Consider the following 20603-nt stretch of genomic DNA (forward strand, 5'->3'; position numbering starts at 1 on the left):
ATTTTGTCAAAACTAAATGTACATTTTGCCATATTGTCACATTTGTATGTCTCATATAGGTTATATAGCTATAGAGGTTACATTGCATCCGGGTTCCAGTGCGGGGAGAGAGGAGCACATCAGCCGCAGCACCAGGTTTTTCCCAGCAATAAGCGCGACCCCTCGGTGTCTGGTGCACAGGGGAGTTGCGCCCGAGCAGGGAGACGGCGTAGTGGTATATCTTGGCATCCCTTTGAGCTTCCCAGGGACCCGTGGAAAACTTCCAGGAGACGGATGAGGGACTGCACACCCCCCTGAACTGGGCTTCTACTTTTAATCAGGCAATTTATCCTGTTTGTCGTTCTATACATTTTTATGTGTTATTAATTGCCTTTTTCATTCCCTTCTATAAAGCATTCACTTGCATTACTTGCGCCCTTCTTTTTCTTGTTTTGTTTATGTCTCATATGATGCACTGTATGTGATGTGTACTTATTCTTTGCCTCAATTAAAAAATAAGATTTTTTTTTTTAAAGTAATATTTGCTTTTGAAAAAAAAAAACATTGTTGCACTCATTGAGAAAATAAGCTCACCTCAATTGCTTGCCGAACACAGTGCAGCTTAGTCATATAATCTTCATTTAATTCCCACCGGAATTGTTTTACCCTAATTTATAAAAAAAAAAAAAGTCAATATATAAAGAAGCCTGTATCTAGCCATTTAAATATGACTAAGGTATATTACCCTTATCAGTGCCCAAAAGGCTAGCTGGCCCCACTGGAACTGAAAGAGTTAAGTACAAAGTCACAAGATCTGAAAACGTAAGTTTTTTTTACTGTTGGATCACGTTACCCTAAACTCAGGTCACGTGACCATTTAGATATAGCTTTTTTTTTGTCAAGGTTCTGTGAACTGGCAAAATTTTTGACATTTTGAGCATTGTGACCTTTCCCACAAATTCTGTGAAAATATGAGAGAAAATCACAAAACAAGTTCAGAGACGCTCATTTGAAGGCAAAAACTATTTTCTACCTGTTAGACTCCTCAGCTGCTCCCTGACATTGAGCACTATTGCTAAGTTTGTGGTCGGGTGTCCAGGTGTTTTGGGGAGCGCAGGTATATGTGAAGAAAAAACATACAAACAATGGTGTAATATGTTTTTGATGATTTTAGGTAGTGACTTTCTCCTAAATCCAACGGAATTTGTACTCACAAATTTCTTAATCTTTATGTGCAAATAAAGGTATCTTTGCAATGCTGTACCAGGCGATATCACAGGTGTAAACCCAGGTAACGGGACCTTCATGGAATGTAACAGAAGACCGGAAATAGTATAGACCGATAAAAAAAACTTTATGAAGAATAATCATAAGTTAAAACACACTCACATGGTGTTATATCAAATACAGCATTTTGATTAATAGATCGATGCCAGCAGCTGGAGCGGTATCCTTCCTTCATCAGATGAAACCTTTGTAAGGTGTAACGCGTAGAGTGTTACTGCTGAGGGGGACGCAACACACAGTGCTGCCTGCTTGCTGAGAGACCTGCCTCCTGTCCCTCATCCGGGGATTCAATCCCGGAAGCACGGAGACGGGCAACGCGAGCCTAGCTGAACGAAGGAGGAAGGATACCTGGTTTCCAGCTGCTGGCGTCGATCTATTGATCAAAATGCTTTATTTGATCTAACACCATGTGAGTGTGTTTTAACTTATGATTATTCTTCATAAAGTTGTTCATCAGTCTACACTATTTCCGGTCTCCTGTTCTATTCCACGAAAGTCCCGTTACCTGGGTTTACACCTGTGATATTGCCTGGTACAGCATTGCAAAGAAACCTTTATATGCACTTAAAGATTAAGAAATTTGTGGGTACAGATTTCGTTGGATTTGGAAGAAATTCACTACCTAAAATCATCAAAAACATATTGCACCATTGTTTGTATGTTTTATATTAACATATACCTGCGCTCCCCAAAATACCTAGACACCCGAGAAAATACACGGATTGAGAAAACAATCTTCAAATGGGTTTGAGCTGCAAACCACATTTGTCTGTATTTTTAATACATTTACTCACTCCACCACCACAATTGTTTGATGCACCTTTATAGTGAATTAAGCACTTTTTCACTTATAATATCTTATTTTAAGTATTATCACTGATTATATTTAAGCGCCATAGATTATATCCCCATTGTTTTTGCACTATAAATTTATGGTCGATAAGCATTCCTAAATCCCGCTCTAAAGATGGACCTAATTTTGTCCCATTCAGTGTGTAGGTAGCCTGCTTATTACATAACTTTACATACACCTGTATTAAACCTCCTGTGCCACTTACATCCTGATGCTTCCAGTCTATGTCCTTCTGTAAAGACATTACATCCTACTCTGATTTTACCATGTTACATAATTTAGTATTACTGTACCAGCAAAAGGTGGACACTATCCCAATTTCAAGTCATTATTAAACTTGTTGAAAAACATGTTCAACATAACGTTTTATGTGGAGTACCTAAAGATTCAGTATTAGGGTCACCTTAGTACTGAACCTTGAGGTACTCCACATACAACTTTAGCCAAATCTTCAACCATTTTTCAATCAAGTTGCAAATATTTTCACCCAGTGCAATTTATTTTATTTTCTACTTTAACCTTGTGTGGTACTATAACAAAAGTCATTGCAAAACGTAAGTAGATCAACTGCATCGTCTCATCTAAATCCCTACTTACCGCCTAAAATAAACGAATAAAACCAATTTGGCATTACCTAGGACTCAAATCCATTCTGACTATTATTTATAGTTTTATTATGCAAAAAGTATTCCTGAATATTATCTCTTAATAACCCTCCAGGCAGCTTCCCCACGGATATTGATATCAGGCTTACAGGTCTGTAATTCCCTAGTTGTGATCTACAGTAGCTCGCTTTTTAAATAAAAGCACCACATCAGCAGAGCCCCATGCACCAAACGGTAATTGGGAACATGCTTGATGAGGACGACTCCTGTGGGGTGGATTGGGTTATGTTTTGGGTTCCGCAGTGGAATGTTTTATCTGATCCATGATTGGTGGGTTTTAAAATGTATGCGGGGCCTAAATTGGCAGTTGGGTTAACAGTTAGAAGAATTTCCAACCATTTTAGGTTAAGCAGAAGGAGTAGCGGGTTTTTGCCACCCATCTCCCTACAAAAAAATAGTTTTGTTTATTATATATGTTTTTCATGTATATTTGTTTAATGTTACCTAAAATGTATGGAATATATTCATACGGTTTGTTGTCAGACCAGCGGGATGCCCTTGCCAATTCTATGCGGTTAAGGTGTGCAATGAATTTTTTCCCCTATATGGGCTTTGGAAGGTAGAGACAATGCAGGTAGCTTTGGGCACAATATGGTAAGTCTGTTTTCTTACATGCCCACATGCATTCAAGTCAGTGGCTGGCATAATGCTAAAACCGTTTTTTAATAAGTTAATGTTATGGATGGCAAAGACTGTGTTTGTATAATAAAACGTTGTGGCTGTTTTCATCCAAATTATGAGTCTGTCCAGTTATTTCCAATTTGGGTGGGACGGTCTGTAATCAAGGGGGGTGGAGGAATTCAGCAATCATGCTTTAATTCATTCTTGTGGTACGGAGTCTGTGGAAAATTGAATATCCTTGAATATTTACGAAACTTGGCTCCTAAGAACTCCTGTTGCATACAATTGGGGTCATTTGCTTTATTTACTTCATTTTATCAGCCATCTTCACACTGATTCCTCTGTTAGCCAAATGTTAAAAGTTGTGACTTTATAAAACTAGACTGAATATTTCATTACAAATCATATAGATATGTTACACAGGAATTTCCCAGAACCCCTTGCATTACTTTGGTTTCCATAGCCCTGCTAGAGGATTCTCAGCAAAAGCAAAATGTTTTAGGATAACTGGTTGATACCCCATTCGTACATCATACATGCATTTGCAAATTTGCTATCTTATTTCTTATCCCTAAAGCTTTGAGAATTAAATTTAAACCTTCTCCAACTTGGCACATATTAAAATCCACCCCCCCCCCCCCGACTAAATTTTCCTTTACTCTTAATGTACGTAAAGAAATGGGTCATCTGACAAGCAATTTATCAGCTTACGCCAAAACGATTCAATCAATGCTGTTAGAACCTCTATTTTTGAATATACAATTTAACGTCAAACTTACTTAAAACCTTGGGGCCTCACAGATGCATTTATTTTCACTTCTACTTGACAAGACCTGGACGTGTCAGCTACAGGCTTAAAAAAAAAAAAAAGAGGAGAAAACATTATTTTAAACATTTACCATTTCCAAATACTACAGACAAAATGTTACTATGTAAAGGCAGGTTATACACGTTACCATGTAAAGGCGGAGGATACACCAAAAATGTTACTATGTATCCCAAAAATGTTACGATGTAAAGGCAGGGTACACCAAAAATGTTACTCTGTAAAGGCAGCGGATACCCTAACAATGTTACTCTAAAGGCAGAGGATACCCACAAAAACTGCCCCACTGGCACAGGAAAGGACCACTGGACAGCAGAGACACGCAAAACCATCAACATGACGGCACGCAGAAGTAAACCATGAAGTCCATTACTTTGTGCAATGTAGCTATTATCATTTTATTGATATTTAGTTGTTTCTTGATATACTGTATTAAGCACACACAATTATTACTTGACATGGGAAAAAAAATATCAGTTTTTTTTTTATTAATATGTAGTCTGCGGTCCAAGCTGTAGTTTTTAAAAAAACATTCCCCCCCCTTTAATATGTGCATCAATACAATCCACAAAATGATAAGTAATTAGCTAAGTTGCTGATCAATCGGAGAAGATTTGGCTCAGGGGTTCACTAAATGGCTGTCAGTGCAGTAGAAGAGGACCAAAGATGCAAAGTTCTGTGGGGAAGATCATGTGACCAGGCAGTCACTAGATACAATTGGTGCACTGCTAGAGAGAGGGCAGGGTTCAAAAAGGTGTGTGCCAGAGCCTGTTTCAGAAGAGGAAGGGGATGTGACTTTGTAAGTGGTTGCTATAGAAACAAAAAATGCTTCTTACATTATAATACATTAAAAATGTAATTCAGAGTTGTTTTAAAAAAATGCTACCAGTATTTTCTCATAGTACAGAACTGATTTATTAAAAAAAAAACACACATTGAGGATATTACTTGGTCTGCATCTTTAATTGGGTGATACGCTGTAGAGGTGTTAGGCTGCGTCCCCCATGCTGCTGAGTGGTGATGTCACCAACTCTCCAAGCATGAGCGCAGGGTGTCCGGCAACTTTTTCTGTGCATGTGCATGGGGGGGGGGGTGGCCTAACAGTGACTGGCGCTGATTGGCCGAGGAGGTTATGTGACCCCCTCAGCGCGCCTCAAACCCAATTTAATCTGTCTCGGCATGCGCCCAGCACTCGCAAGCGTACATGCATGCTCATGAGCGCCATGTGAGCGTGGCCGAACAGATTTATATTGATTATGCTGACCGCGCCAAACCTTATAGACAACGCTGCCCTGAACGGAAAATGGGAACAGAAGGTGCAAAATTCCTATTGCTAATGAAGTACTATCCTCTCCATACTGCAGTTTTATGGATAGGTGGGTAATGCTTTTGGGACATTCTGCTGATGTCATGAAATTGATACATCATGATTCCGTGACGCAGGAAATTGAAACCTCCATTTTGTTTCTCCTGGAGGAAACTGTATCTCAGGAACCAGGGGGTCCCTAGTGCTGAAACGAATGCAGTTCAGCTCTGGGGAACCTCTTCTACCCCTCTATGTAAAACTTTTTTTAAACTTGGGGGAAAAAAAGCAGACGGAATTGCTCTTTTAAATACAATTATTGAACTATCCTATATCTTCTTCACATGGAGCAGATCAGTAGTCAAAGTGTGATGGTATTCACTGTGCTGGTAGAGTAACTTTTACTTATTTAAAAACCTCTAGGACAGCTACTTATTTTTTTTTTGTTAACCGACATTTCAACATTCCATTCATTTGAAAGAAACCAAAAAAAAGGATTTAATTTTGATAGCTCGTCTTTATTTTATAGTATAAATAGTGTAAACAAACCCCTGTAAAATAAAATAAGATCCAATATTTTGCAGGATTGGATGGTAAACCAGATACAATACTACTGCTTTTTTAATTTTTTAGATTAACTATAAGGCAGCCATATTTGTCTAATGATGTCATCGATGACACTCGGGTCAGGTACATTCAAATTTCACTGTTGGGATTCACAGGTTAAATTCAACCATTGCAAACAAATATACTTTCATGTCTTCTTTCAGGAACATTGTAAAACAAATATATAACTATATCTATATAAAAAGATATTTACCTGCCAAGGCGGAATGTAAAACCTTCTGGTTAATCTGGTTTTATCCCAGTCACACCTAATCATTCCCTCATTTGTGGACCCTGTAAAAAGGAGGGAATGTAAGCAAGTCACACATATACAGTATACATATATATATATATATATATATATATATATATATATATATATATATATATATATATATATATATACATATATATATACATATATATATACATACACAGTATATATATATATATATATATATATATATATATATATATATATATATATATATATATATATATATATGCCAAATAATTTAACTAAGTGACACTCACGTATGAGAAAAGAACAGATAATTATTTAACTATAGGATTTATGATGGTGGATGTCACATTGGGTTTCTCGGTCTTTTAATTATACATTGTCACATATCCAGTAACACTCCTTTTGACATAAAAATATATGGTAAGGTAGGTCTTAGATTGAGTTTGCAGGGGTTGTGCATTATATACTAAGAGTCTCAAACCAGCATAGCCAGCATAACCAACCTCACACTGATGATACCCATCAAGGTTGAAACATGTCTGTGAGTGGGTTTACTGGCTTTGCATCTCACCCCAGCCTATGCTTAAAAGCTGTGTTTAAAGCAGCATGCATTGGCTTAAGGGTTGCTTGTGTAATATGTACCATGTTGAGCCAAGCTGAATAATCAAAAACAAATAGCCGATACCATTCTGTTGCTAACTAAATGCTTTTATTTGTGCAATCTTTCGAGATACAGTGATCTCTTCTTCAGGCGATGTTACAATTGATTAAGCCAAAAAACTTTCTTAGAAATAAGGCAATTGGAATGTTATCTGGGGGTGAAGCCTAACCCTCCCCCCTGTGTAGTATGTGATTTATGACTCAAGGTGTTAAACACACACACCTAACATACACACCCTGTCCCTGACATGGTTGCAGCTTACCATGTTTTGACCAAAAGATTGAACCAGATGCCCTAAACTTATGAGAACAAAAACCATATAAATTAACTAAACTATGTAAAGTATTTGTCAAATTGAATGTGCATTGAGGTTTCTGTGTCTGCTGTGGTATACTTGAGGTCAGGTCCCCAGTCATTATTATATATAACACTATGGATTTGGGTTTTGAGCTGACAAAGGTTGTGTATTCATATAAATAAAATATATATTCACATAAAACTGAATGGGGCCCATTTGCTAAATGGTGCTACGCCATAAAACATCTTACAGTGCTTTAAAGCCCAATCCCTTGAATAAGAATCATGCTGCCTGCTGGTGCCCTACGGTATCTTATTGCATAGCACTGCTTAATAAGTACAGGCCATATTATTTTCATATAAAACTTGAACCAGGAGCTATTGTGCAACAATACCACTGCTTCCTCATTATTTAGGGATTCTCCAGTAATTTGGACTCGCTGGGGGAGTGCTAAAAGGAACGCAGCAGCCAAATCGGTTCTGTCCTGTCGCGGTCATCGAATTGCTCATTGAGAGATCATATGCCCCGTAAATCCGGCACTGGATCTACATGAGAATTCCTCATACATTAAATGATCGTACACAGAGCTTTCAAAACCTCACAGGTATCTTCTTCAAGAATAAATCTTGCATTTAGCGTTATAACAGCAGCGATGGCTCAATGACAGTAAAAGACACATTTTCTTGCACTTACCATCATTATAAAACAAGTTGCTAAATGTTGGCAATGCAGAATGCCACGGACACGCAGCTGTTCCTATACTGGGTTGTGACATACAGTTTCTTTGTGCAACGAGGTTATCCTCCTGAAACCAAAATAATGTAAGTCAGTATTGGGGGATACATTTTGGAGGATCTGTACTAAGATTATGTCATCTGCTCCTTGGCAAGGTGCAGGAATATATTCCCTTGCATCAGTTTGCAACATAAGTGGCCATTTTAAAATCCCGAAAGTGCCAGTAGTTTCAGAAAATAAATGTCTCCTGAATTGGGAGGCTCAAAGTGGTATATTAAATAAGAAATAACATTATTTGAAGCAAGAACATCAGAGCTGAACCTTTGTACTCCAGCTTCAGAGATATTGAGGTTTTAATCTCCAGAATACTTGTGCAGACCCTTAGGACTTTGGGTATATGAAGAGAAAAATTGTCCTATATATTACCTATTCAACTTAAATGAAGGGGTCAATTTATATTTATTTTTGTTACCAGACAATCTTTAGGCCCAATTCATGTACATTATGTGATAGTGCTAGATATTTGTAAATGGTCTTTTGTTATCTCCTAACGTGGAGATATGTTAGAGAGGGTATTAGAAGTGGTAACATTTTTCCAGAACATGGGCTGACTTTGACTCCCTGATTTCCCTTCTATGAGGATCATTGACTCCTAACCTGAAGTTCTCCTGGGTGCAGTTGAAGTAATAACACCAATGAAGCTAATGTACTAGGGCAGGGGTGGCCAACCCCAGCCCTCAAGGGCCACCAATAGGACAGGTTTTAAGGATATCCCTGCTTCAGCACAGGTGGCTGTCATTTACTGAGCCACCTGTGATGAAGCAGGGATATCCTTAATACCTGGCCTGCTGGTGGCCCTTGAGGACTGAAGCTGGCCACTCCTGTACTAAAGGTTGTGATATTTTTGGTGTAAAATTGACAAGGAAATCTCAAATTGAATTGCTTGTGTGCGCCCATGTACTCATCTTATTTTTCTCAATGTGCGCCTTATGCATCAAAAAAGGGTTTACTTATATTTTGCGCACAGATGTTCATGAGATGTGCTAAAAAAAATGTTTTACCTGTGCCCCCAAAAACAGAGAAAGTGCGTTAAAATTGTCCTCCAAGATGAACCTAGCTACACATGTCTGGGATAACAAAATGTCTGCTGGTGTCAGGCTCAGTCCAGCAGCCAACAGAAAGTCACGTACGGGCGGGTTATGACATCAGGTATTGTTTTGTTCGTGACCTTGTATCGGCTTTTTTTCACGTTATATACCGGCACATTAAAACCTTTACGTCTTGCGAGATAGGGGTGTCCATGGCTTGTTAAAAATCTATAATAGCTATTTTTAGAGTGGAAATGTTTCTTGGACCTCAGTTGCTAAGCAAAGCAGCGTGTTGCTGTCCCGCCTGGCTTCAAAACAGTTAAAGCTCGTACGTAACATGTATATCGGTACTTACCTGTAAGATTTGGCTGACATTGGGGTGAAGCTCTTCTACCATTCTTGTGATGTAGGCCCAGAAAATATTTGCCTCTGACTTATCAGGGCTTTCTTAATGAATGAAGTATGCTTAGTATTTCAAAGACAACAGGTAACGGATATACAGTGTCAGCTTTGAAACTTGTATTTATTTTTGAAAACCACCAATAGACGGAATGAGATGATGTCATAAGTGTTCCATTTCAACTACTCCTAGAAAAGTCAATGCCCCAGTAAGGAATAAGAGCAGGAAGTTAACAAATAGCAACAACATGTTTAAGGCAGGGGTGCGCAAACTTTATTCTTTGCGCCCCCCCCCCCCCTCCCCTTCGGCGTCATTTGACCCCGCGGCATTATGACACCACATTTTCATGGTAGCGCATCACCAGAAGCCGCCGGAAAGCAGGTAAGTGGGAGTTAGATGCCTCTGTAAGTGCCGCACCCCCCAGTTTTCGCACCCCTGGTCTAGGGGATTCAATTGTGGGTTGTTTTTGTCTGAGACATGTGAATGTGTTCACAAGTAATATTTTTACTTGCTGCACACTGTATGGTGGAGGGTTTTAGTCACTTTTTTCACCCACCATAACTTACACAATGTGTGGTTAAAACATATTCCAACTTCCCAATGCAAAGCCAGTATAACCTGCCTCAGAAGAGACCCAAAAGGTCAAAATAGCTGTCTGTGAGTACGGTTACTGGCTCTGCACTTCATTAACACAGGCTGTGTAATATGGCAGGCATATGCTTATACGGGGTCTATGTTAAAGCATCCAAACATGTAGCACTGTGCAATTATTATTATTATTACAGGGTTGAAGCAGGGGTTCTCCGGAGCTGAACTGTGTTAATTTCAGTTCTGGGGACCCCCTGCTTCCAGAGATACTTACCCCCCGATCTATGAGAATGCTTATGGTAAAAAATCAGTGAGACTGACGCCAAGTGGGTGAGACTAGACAAAAAATGTCTGATTGCATTTGTGTAGAGAAGATAACGATAGTACATTAAGTTGTTGTTTTTTAACATTATGAGTGGTTGTCCCAATAAGTATGCTCACTAACATTCATGTGCTCCAACAACAGTTTCTGTACGTTGCCATTAAAAGACAGTACAGAATTGTCATTTTTTTAAATATATAAACATTTTATTGCTGCAGTCAATAAACCCTGTGTATAAACACAACACGACTATCCAATCATGTGTTAAGAAACGTAGAACTCTGCATGTGGTATACTAAGAAAAGATGGACATACATCAGAAGGTACAAAACTATACATATAAATTACAAGAAACAGCCAACAATCAAAACATTTGAAATATTGTATAAACTATACAGCACATGCCAGTGTTAGGTTAGACAATAGCTATTTATAAGACGGCAATAAAGGTGCAGTTACACTTGGCAATAAAGTGAACTAAGAGCAGTTATTGGCTTGAGGGGTTAAATCTTGGTCTTTAATGCTTCACAAAATAGATAAGAATAAGTATTTAAAACATTAAGGGAAAACCTTCATTTACAGTGGATACTATAGACTAGACTCTGGTTTCCTCCACACCAACGATAATATTGAAATAGCAGCAAACATCACTTGATGGTACATGTAAGAAGAAATAGAAATCGCTGGCTGTATCCTGTCTTACCTTTTACACAACCCTATGCTAAAGAAGGATTATTTATATATATATTGTATCATATTTTGTGATGAGCTGTATCATTTAGCATATATTAGATTAGCTATTCTGACATCTATTTTAGTCTGATTATCTAGGTGATATAATACCACGCTTATACTCACTGATGTACTCTACATACATCCTGAATATATTGATATTTATATATTTTTTGGTACAGTAACCGGGTTATTCTTGTGGCTCTAGAGAAGCAGGCATTGCAGAAATGTAACCCATTAAACATATTACTGCCACTAGTTCACTTTGGTCTTATGTGTACCTTTAAAGCAGCAGAACAGGTTGCATTGCATTTTAATTTCATTAAAGGATTGAAGCAGGGGGGTGTCCAGAGCGGAACTGTGTTAATTTCAGCTCCGGGGACCCCCTGCTTCCAGAGATACCTCCATAGGGGGTGACCGTATATCTGCAACCAGAGAACTGTGCACCGAATATAATGGCGGCTTTAAAAGTCTCGGGGACCAACAGGAAGTCGTGACGTCATCCGTGGCTGCTTCCTATTGGCCAGCGTGACTGGGACATTTAAACTGCACAGGGATACCGGCCTCACCTACCTAGGGTAAGGATCTCTGGAAGTAGAGGGTTCCTAGAGCTGAAATTAACATAGTTCAGCTCCGGAGACCCCCTGCTTCAATCCTGTAATAATAATGTAAACACAACGCAGCATGTTCTGCAGCTTTAATAAACCAGATAACAGTTTAAGCAGCTATTTGCTATACAATGCTGTGTGCGGTTTACTGCTCAGTAACTTACTCGGAACATACAGGCTCTGTAATTGAACATTGTTTTTATGAAATACTTGCATATTTAAGCAGTTCAATACAACCAACAACAAAGGCGGGTTTTTCTTTGTATTTATCTTAAAAAGGCCATCAGACACAATTTATACAAAGATATTATAAGGTTTTCTTTCTTTGTTTTTTTTAATCCATGTACAGCATACAAATTAAAAGAATCCTGAGATATTAAGATTTAAAGTGTAAATATACGTTCTTACTGTAATGACCCCATTGATAATATACATTATTTTAATGTTGCTGCACGTTTGTTTTTTAAGCAGTTTGGTATTGAATTATTTCAGACACTGGTATATTGAAGCATTGTTTCAAACCTTTTCAGATAGGTCAGCTACTGCTGCAAAGCGTGTATACATATTTCTATATACATAGTGCCGACCATGAACGCAGCTGCTGGTGCTTCTGGCATGCGATATTCCATGTATATATTTAAAGCCATTTTTGGCCGTTACATTGCATAACAGCAATAGACAAATAAAATATATTACTTAATGAGTCCCTTTGGGAGAAAAGCGGTATGTATAGTTTCTACTTCCTATTATTACAAGGTGAATATGATATTCAAAGTGAACATATTGCCTTTTTTTTTTTATACAAATCAAAGATACAGTGTAAATAGAGTTATGTATGTGCTGAACAAATGTTAGTATCCATACCTGGTGGATTTTGTTACTGTCTGGCATTAGAAAACAAGCACATTTAAAGTTCTAAAACATTAATTTGTATTTAATTAAAAAAAACAAAAAAAAACAACAGATCACTTTTTTTAATTGTATTAAATTAATTGCACAAACTAGCATGCAGTTTAACATAACAATTGTATGTGACTGATAATAATCTTTTTATATATTGCAAAAGATAAGCATGATAAATGAAATTATAGCTACAGTTCAACCCCCTTATAACGCTGTGCTTTGGGTCCAAAGAATCACATCGTGCTATAAGCGGATCGCGCTAGAAATAATGTACAATTGTATGCATTGTACAATCAAGTATTTAAGATACCAATAATCGTGTGGTAAATTATTCAAAATTACAAAAATTGGGAGCCATGCTTCGCATCGCGTTATACGTGGACTTGCGTCATAACGGGGTTGAGCTGTACTTTTATGTGCCCAGTAGCAACATATTTATTAAAAAGTGAAAACATGTCATCTGGGTGCAGTAGTTTTTTGTTTCTTTTTTCTATGTATGAATAAGAAGCATTTGTTTCTTTAATGTGGCTTCTTATTTGATTTTCAGAATGGTTAATCTGCTGTAGCTTTACCAGGCCACTCAACTAAATCCTGTGCCGGTGCTTTGCAGTTCCAGTAATGCTTATGTCATATTCATCTGTGTATCACGTTGAAGCACTGAACCAATATTTCCATAGATTTGTGAAGACACAAAACCAGTGCTAATGGCCTAAATTGGCCAACTGCAGGAAGACTTAAAGACCAGTGTGGTCCAATCTTGTAGCATGTGCTCATAAAGTTGTGTTGCTTAAGTAAAACAAAAAGCTCCTAGTGAATGTGGTCCCAGAGAACACAAGATATTTTGAAGGTGTTAATATTGAAGATATGTTTGCTGTCTTTGTTAAAGTGAATATACAAAACTTTGAACCAAGGAGACCTTACATCTTTGTCTAATCAAATGCATCACTACAATTAGTACTAAGCATTTAGTACCAATTAAGAAACATTGCATGATCAGGAGTAATCTCTAACTACCGTAAAATGACATTGATCAATGAAACATTACTTTAATTCGTCTATAAAAAATGTTTTAAAGGGGAGACGTGTTAAGGCAGTTTTACAGCAAAATTGATGTCAACGTATTTTCATCTTGCATCAATGTATCGAGGTATTTTGCTTCAATGTTTCCTGGTCTGCTTCTTCTGGTCTGCTTGCACTTAGGAGAGTGTCCATAGAAGTTACAGGGTGAATGTTATAATGGGATATACTTAATGTTGTACCTCCATGGATGATCACATAAAAGAAAACAAATTCACATCCTCCCTATATCTGATGCAGCCCTTAAATGTACACCGTATTGGTGTATTTTCAGGCTTTCAAACATATATTTACTAAACATTACATGGGAATAAGAAATCAAATGGTAAAACTGGTAGAGAAGGTTACGTTGCAGAGTACTTTCACTGCAATTACTGTAAATAAACCACAGCACTACCCAGTATGAGGCATGTCTCAAAAGGATTCATTTAGGGCAGTAGTCCCTGCTCTACCCCACAAAAATATAGTGGCCACATTTACTAAACTGTGCTATACCACAATACACCTTCCAAGGCAGGAAGCTACGTTATGGCCCATTCACTTAAGTGAGCTGTAAGGTGTCTTCTAACCCCAGAATGGTCCTATGGACTAGCACAGCCGATTAATAACGAGAATGCTGCACAATATGGCACTGTTACGGTTATTAATTGGTCATCTTATCCCCCTGTTCATACCAAAAGAATGGAGGACAACAGTGTCAGAATAAGGCCTCGGCCAGGGTTCCTGCTGGCATGCGGAGGCGCGCTGAGACCTGGCCTTAGACAGCGCGCCGTCCGGGGGCGTGTCGGGGTGCGGGGCCAGTGACGTCACGGAGCTGGTTTGCCCTCATTGGGCGAAACGCTCACGTGACCGGCCCTGCGCTCCGGCAAGCGCTTTATTTTAAAATTTACCTAAGACCTACACTTCCGCGCGCTTGCGAAAGCATAGGCGAGCCCCTCCTAAAGCCGCTCTCATTGCAGCTGTAGGGGCTCACAGGTAAGTACAAGCGCGCCTCAGCACGGGTCAGCCCGTTAGCGCTGACCATGCCCGAGGCCTAAGGAGCCTGCCAGAGGTTTGCTGCTTTATGTTGCCTAGGGAACACAAGCTGAACAGGTCTCTCCCCCCATCATTACAAACAAATGCACAAATGTGTAAGTTGTCATCAGTGTATAGAGCACGTTAACACTGCGTAGTGAATATGGCAGAGTTGGTGTGTCATTTCCTTGCTCAATCACCAATAATGTCAATCAATGCTGCAAAGCAAATCTGGCCCCAAATCTTCAACAAAACAACCTTCTCGTATATGTAACAAAAATATGCCAAGTTCAATCTTTTTTTGTGCATGACTGAGAAAGAAATGCAGACTTCTTAAATGATCTGATTGGCTGTATTAGAAACCTCTGCATACATGGTTACCATATGTATACTTACAATAATAGAAATGGGTTGCCGTATTAGAAGAAAGACATTAGTAATAAATGTAAGATTGAGCTGTATAAAAACACCCACCTTACCTTTCTCCAGTATAAAGATTTTTTTAAAGTACTATAGTAAATGCAAAAGTTGCACCTTATAACAAACAAAAATACCACTTGTAGGTACATTTGCATGTCTTCGACAGGTCTGCAATCCTGTCTTTACCCAAAATCGCTTAGTAAACAATGCTTGCCCTGCAGCCAGGGATTCTGGGTAATGACATGCAAATGACATACACCTTACAAAAGAGAATGACATGGTTACTGTAGTACAAGGATTGGAAAGGTTTAATCAATTGCATGCCTGCTTAGAGATGTGGAGGGAACGTGTGGGTGAGTATTTATCTTCTACGGCAGTAGCGTTCTCATCCCTGTCCTTAGGGAATCCAATATAGTTCATGATCAGCAGTACTTCCAGATCAGGGTTGTGTGTAAGCGGAAATAGAGCCTTAAAAAGCTGCCCATGTGCGAGAAGGGCCAGACAAAGAAGAGGGGCAAGAGGTAGATTTTAGGAACCAAGGACAAAGAGAAACATTGAGAGACACAGGAAGAGGAAGGAACCGGTGGTGCTTCCACAATCAAATAGTTTAGGCCTTCAAAATAACAATACGGTTTTATTCCAAAGCAGCATTTTAATCGAATATCATGAACCTTTGTCACCTTTGAATAACAAGTTCAACATAAATGTTTTCTGAAATAAAACAAAGACTGTTTCACTATATAATTGTCTGAAAATACGGCTTATCTTGAAATATGTTGCATTTTTCTGTATCAACCAGTAGTCCTGGTTTATCACTCGCATATTGTATCACTGTAAAGGATTTTGTTCAACGCTGTCTTACGGGGGGGGGGGGGGGGGAAATCAAGCCAGGCACTAATGCACACATTAATAAAACATTAAATACATGTTGTATGTGTACCGTATATGACTGACGTACATTTGAATGAAAATTAACATTCAATTCATATGTAAACCCAATGTATCTAAATATTTTTGTTATTTCATGGTTTATTTTCAAAATTGGAATGGATGAGATGCCCTTAATATGGTGTTAACAGTTGCTGCTTTAAAGTCAGTATGGTATTTTTATCAGCATTTCTCAACTGATGTAAAAAATATATATATATATATATATATATATATATTTTACATCTCAAACAAAACAATCCAATTGAAAGCAAAGTATTGTTTCCTTCATAAAAGCTCTTTTTTTTTTTTTTTTTAACAAGTGTTGCTGTTTTCTGCTTTTATTTTGCAGCCAGGGGATTTTAATGCTCGGCTCCTCAGATTTTCAGAAACATAAGGACTTCTGAAAAATATACATAATTTAAAAAAAATAACCTCCTATGCCAGGCTTGCTCTGTTTCAGTTTTACACAGCAGGTTTCACAATACTTGTCTGAGCAGGAGGACAAGTTACAAGTGTCCAAAATACTACCGTGCAAAGCTGTCCTCCTGTCAGTTAAACCATTTCAGGACCTGTTCCAACAGTCAACTGATTGATGTTGAGAGGATGATACTAATTAGCCTTCCTGCTTAATTGCGTGTGCTGAAGACCAGCACTTTTGACAAGTGGAACACTAGGTTTGAAGCCAGATACATAGCGTTTGAGATTTGTCACCATGGACTGCCAAGAATGAAGAATTATAGTGTAACACATAACATTTGCCTCTTCCAGGTTTTTTTCCTCCTTTAAACAGTTCCAGATAAAAGCAGTTTATGATGATTAACCCTTTTGATCAGCAACCTCATTGCTTGTCCCTCTGGCAGAAAAGGAGTTAAGAGTTTTTTCTAATGCCTTATTTACTGAAGTACTTTCACTCAGGGCCTTTTCCTACATGGTCCGAAGCAGCTGATCACACTGCAAATCAGACAAAACCGGCCACTTAAGACAACTATTGAATAAGACCCATATTCCCCAACTCTGTGCTGTTATTTTGTATGTTGTGATGTTTTAAAGGCATCACTAATTCCAGTGCGTAATATTCACCATCAGTTCTTAGAAATTGGTCACTAAAAAGGCAAAGCAGGTAAGAGGATGAAACTGTACCCTGAACAAAAGCAAGCGACAACAGAAGATGCTCAGAGAGCCATCACTTGCTAGTAGGGTTCTAGAGAACAGTAACTTTGAATCTGAATGTGCAGTCCCATTTAGGACCAAAGTTGTATTAATTCCAATGATGGGTTCAATGGGTTAAATATTGGTGATAGATGTTGGAATATACACAGAGACAGTACCTTGTTGAAACATCCTTTTTACTGTGTTTCTTTTATGCCATGTTGCAATTAATGATTTGTTGATCGGACAGAGTCAACCGTGTATATATTTTCTATTCTGTCTACTTTTTCTTATGAGTTCTGTGATGTCAACAGTATACTGTATATATCACCAAGATTTAGGCCATTAAACTTGTCACTTCCATTAGGTCACTTTTAGTTTTAATATCTAAGAGGTTAGTAGCATACAGGAGACAGCCGTGTTTCAGATGTGAGCAACATAATTCAACAAACCTCAACACCACATGTAAGGTTGGACATGTACACAATGTATCTTGCATGGCACAAACACTAAATAGATACATGACCAAGGTCACAAGGGGAGCGGACACTGGGAATCACCGGGTTCACACCTACAAAGCCAGTGCCACTACCACGGAGCTACTCCTTCAGCCCTAGAATCCCTTATTTATAATTGGAAACAATAGGGAGGTATCGATGGAGAAAAAGGAATTGCTTGAATGTACTCTACTCGTTACAGCCACGTTCAAGACAAAATTAATTATAATGCTATTGTATAATTTCATCATTGCTGATTATTAAAGATCAGTGTGTAAGCAAGAGAGTAAATAGCAAGGGTGGTCTACGCATACTTCCATTCCAGGGTAGTAATGAGGTGCTGGTGGGCTCATGAACATTCCTCCTGGATCATGCGTCTATATGTCGCCGACGTGTAGAGCGAACCACACATCTAGAGGAGTCCGTTAACAATTTCTTGCATACACAGGCTTCGATATAAATGTATTGCATAGTGGCAGGGTTGCACAACGTTTCGCGAGCACACTGTTCCCTTCATCACGTTTACGTTCGATGAGTAGTCGTTAATGACATGACCAATTTATAACGGGTATTTACTTGAATGGCGATCACACTTGAGAAGCGGCATGAGACATCTCTGTCCGCGGCCGTTTGGCTTGAGGAGATCTCTGATAGCTCTTAGGCTTGCAATTAATCTACTCATAACCAAAGTTGTGCTTTTTGGTGCTCTTGTGTCATATCAAGTCTGGCACTGCCACGTGAGGCAAGCCATTTTCTATTTTTGGCCAGGCCAATTGCAGCTGTAGCTCTCGGTGGGGCAGAGAACTGATGAGGACCTCTTCAATTTCCTTCAGCGGAGGGAGCGATACAGCCCATGTCATCGATATATAGTGATCATAGGGACTTGAGCCAGAATGTATAGTGGCACTGGAAGGGCTTGAATGAATGGTGTGAGTCTGATCAAATTACCCAAACACCTATACATTCAGAAATATTTAAAAATATTTGTACAATGCAAACAAAAGTCACCGATGCTGCTTTTGGTTCAAAAGTAGGGGATTATAGATTATATAATATACATATTTTTGGAATACATAATTTTACAATTTTACTGCTATAATGTATCTAGAGAAAAAATACAAATCCACAAAACAAATATACAGGGCTAAAACACGAGCTGTGTATTCACAGACATAAACCGCTACTTTTCTAGTAATAAATGCAGAAAATGTGTCCACAACTTTCACGAAGAGGGAACATTTCCCTCTGTCATTTTTGCTTCTGGAGTACAATCAATATTGACCTGTCATATACGAAGGGACTTATTCTATATCTGGTGAATCGGCCAGTTGGACTATTCCGGTCAAAATTTTCCATTCCACATTGGACAAGAGTCGGCGTGAACCTGCACCTTTAGTAATCAGCAACAAAGTTATTATCCATATTATCGCAACATCATAACACTTTATTTTTTTACCCGTATAATTGTGCCTGTAACTTATTGAATGTAGAAATCATTCATAAATATAAAAGAAAGAAATTAAAAATGCAAATATACAAGACCTGCTATTTTACACCCTGAGTTTTGCATAAAATACTGAAAACATCTAATGCTATTTCAAAAAGCAAAGTAATTAATACATTATGTTGATGGATAAGCACTAAAAATAGGTCACTGTAATTACACTTTAAAATGCAGCTACACATTGGCATAGGCTTTCTGGACACAAGGCGAAGACCATGGATTTACATGCATATTAAAACACATGTAAATATATACCAGCACAAATATAGTGTCATTGTAACAGGGACGTATCCCTGTTTAAATAAAGCAGCCTCGGAACTCTGAGAATCCAGCAGAGAGATAGTTAATTGCAGCCACTCAATTAACTAGTCTCCACCTGGACTAATGAGAGCTCTGTAAAAAGCCTCATGTGAGACACAGGAGAGATATTCCTTAGCTCACATTTGGGCTGACAGAAGGAGAGCAGAGAAGCCTGCACACAGACACTGTCTTGAGCACAAAGGCTCTGCTGAGATCAAGACACCCAGACACCTATATTTCCTTGACACAGAGGACCCAGGAACCTGCCAGAGACTGACATGGAGGTCCACCTGCTTAAGGTACCTCCTGAGACTTTGGGGTGACAGGCTGGTAATGGGAATATCCCTCCAGTCCTGCAGATAGGGCACATGGAAGCAAGTTAGCCCTTACAAAGGGATAGGGGTTTGTTATTTTATTGTTTTTGTATGTTTTGCCAGTATAAAGGCACAGGCTCAATAAAGCCAAGATATAAGTGCTCCCAAATTGGTCCCCATTATATGTACCTCTGCACACATCTCTTACAGTCTTATAAAAGTAAATGTCATGGTAGGGAAATTAAACTCTGAAGACCTTTAGATATCCCATTGTGAAAATGATAGGTAGAAACGTGAGGTTTTAATAAACTTTCTGACCTTGTCATACCTTATAGCCACATATTTTTTAATTATGGGACATATGCTCCTTTAATTAAATGGGCGTTATATTCTATATATAAATATGTGTTCATTTAATCTAAATACTATCCTCAAATAGTGGATTCAATGATCTCTTCTCTACTTTGTGTTTTGGTCTTCTCAGACATCTCCTTTGCCAATATGTACAATACACAAGCAGCTGTTACTGAATATCTTGTGATGTGTGTGTGTGTAATTATATATATATATACATAATGTGTAAAATATTCAGAGAGGGAGAGAGTTTGCTGCAAGTAGGGGTAGCGCTTGATATGCAAACATGAGCGTTCTTCATAGATGTAGCTGTATGTAAGAAAGG

At 38.4% G+C, this 20603-nt stretch overlaps 1 protein-coding gene across 2 annotated transcripts in view; it reads right to left on the reverse strand.

Moving 5' to 3' along the window:
• Positions 1 to 9709, reverse strand: part of LOC142501295 (mitoguardin 1-like) — a 38375-nt gene extending 28666 nt beyond the window's left edge. Inside the window, exons 1-5 of one of the 2 annotated variants that reach the window (XR_012803460.1) lie at positions 9522 to 9709; positions 8037 to 8148; positions 6355 to 6434; positions 4185 to 4258; positions 574 to 646 (exon numbers count right to left, since the gene is read on the reverse strand). Coding sequence is in view for 1 of the 2 variants with exons in the window: in XM_075611026.1 (XP_075467141.1) it covers positions 574 to 646; positions 4185 to 4258; positions 6355 to 6434; positions 8037 to 8148; positions 9522 to 9563 (381 nt within the window). In the remaining variant the exon portion in view is untranslated. The remainder of the gene's footprint in view (positions 1 to 573; positions 647 to 4184; positions 4259 to 6354; positions 6435 to 8036; positions 8149 to 9521) is intronic. The other variant, XM_075611026.1, reaches the window with a different exon arrangement.
• Positions 9710 to 20603: the final 10894 nt, after the last annotated feature.

Source organism: Ascaphus truei, chromosome 8 (assembly GCF_040206685.1).
Source record: "Ascaphus truei isolate aAscTru1 chromosome 8, aAscTru1.hap1, whole genome shotgun sequence".
Taxonomy (NCBI): Eukaryota; Metazoa; Chordata; class Amphibia; order Anura; family Ascaphidae; genus Ascaphus; species Ascaphus truei.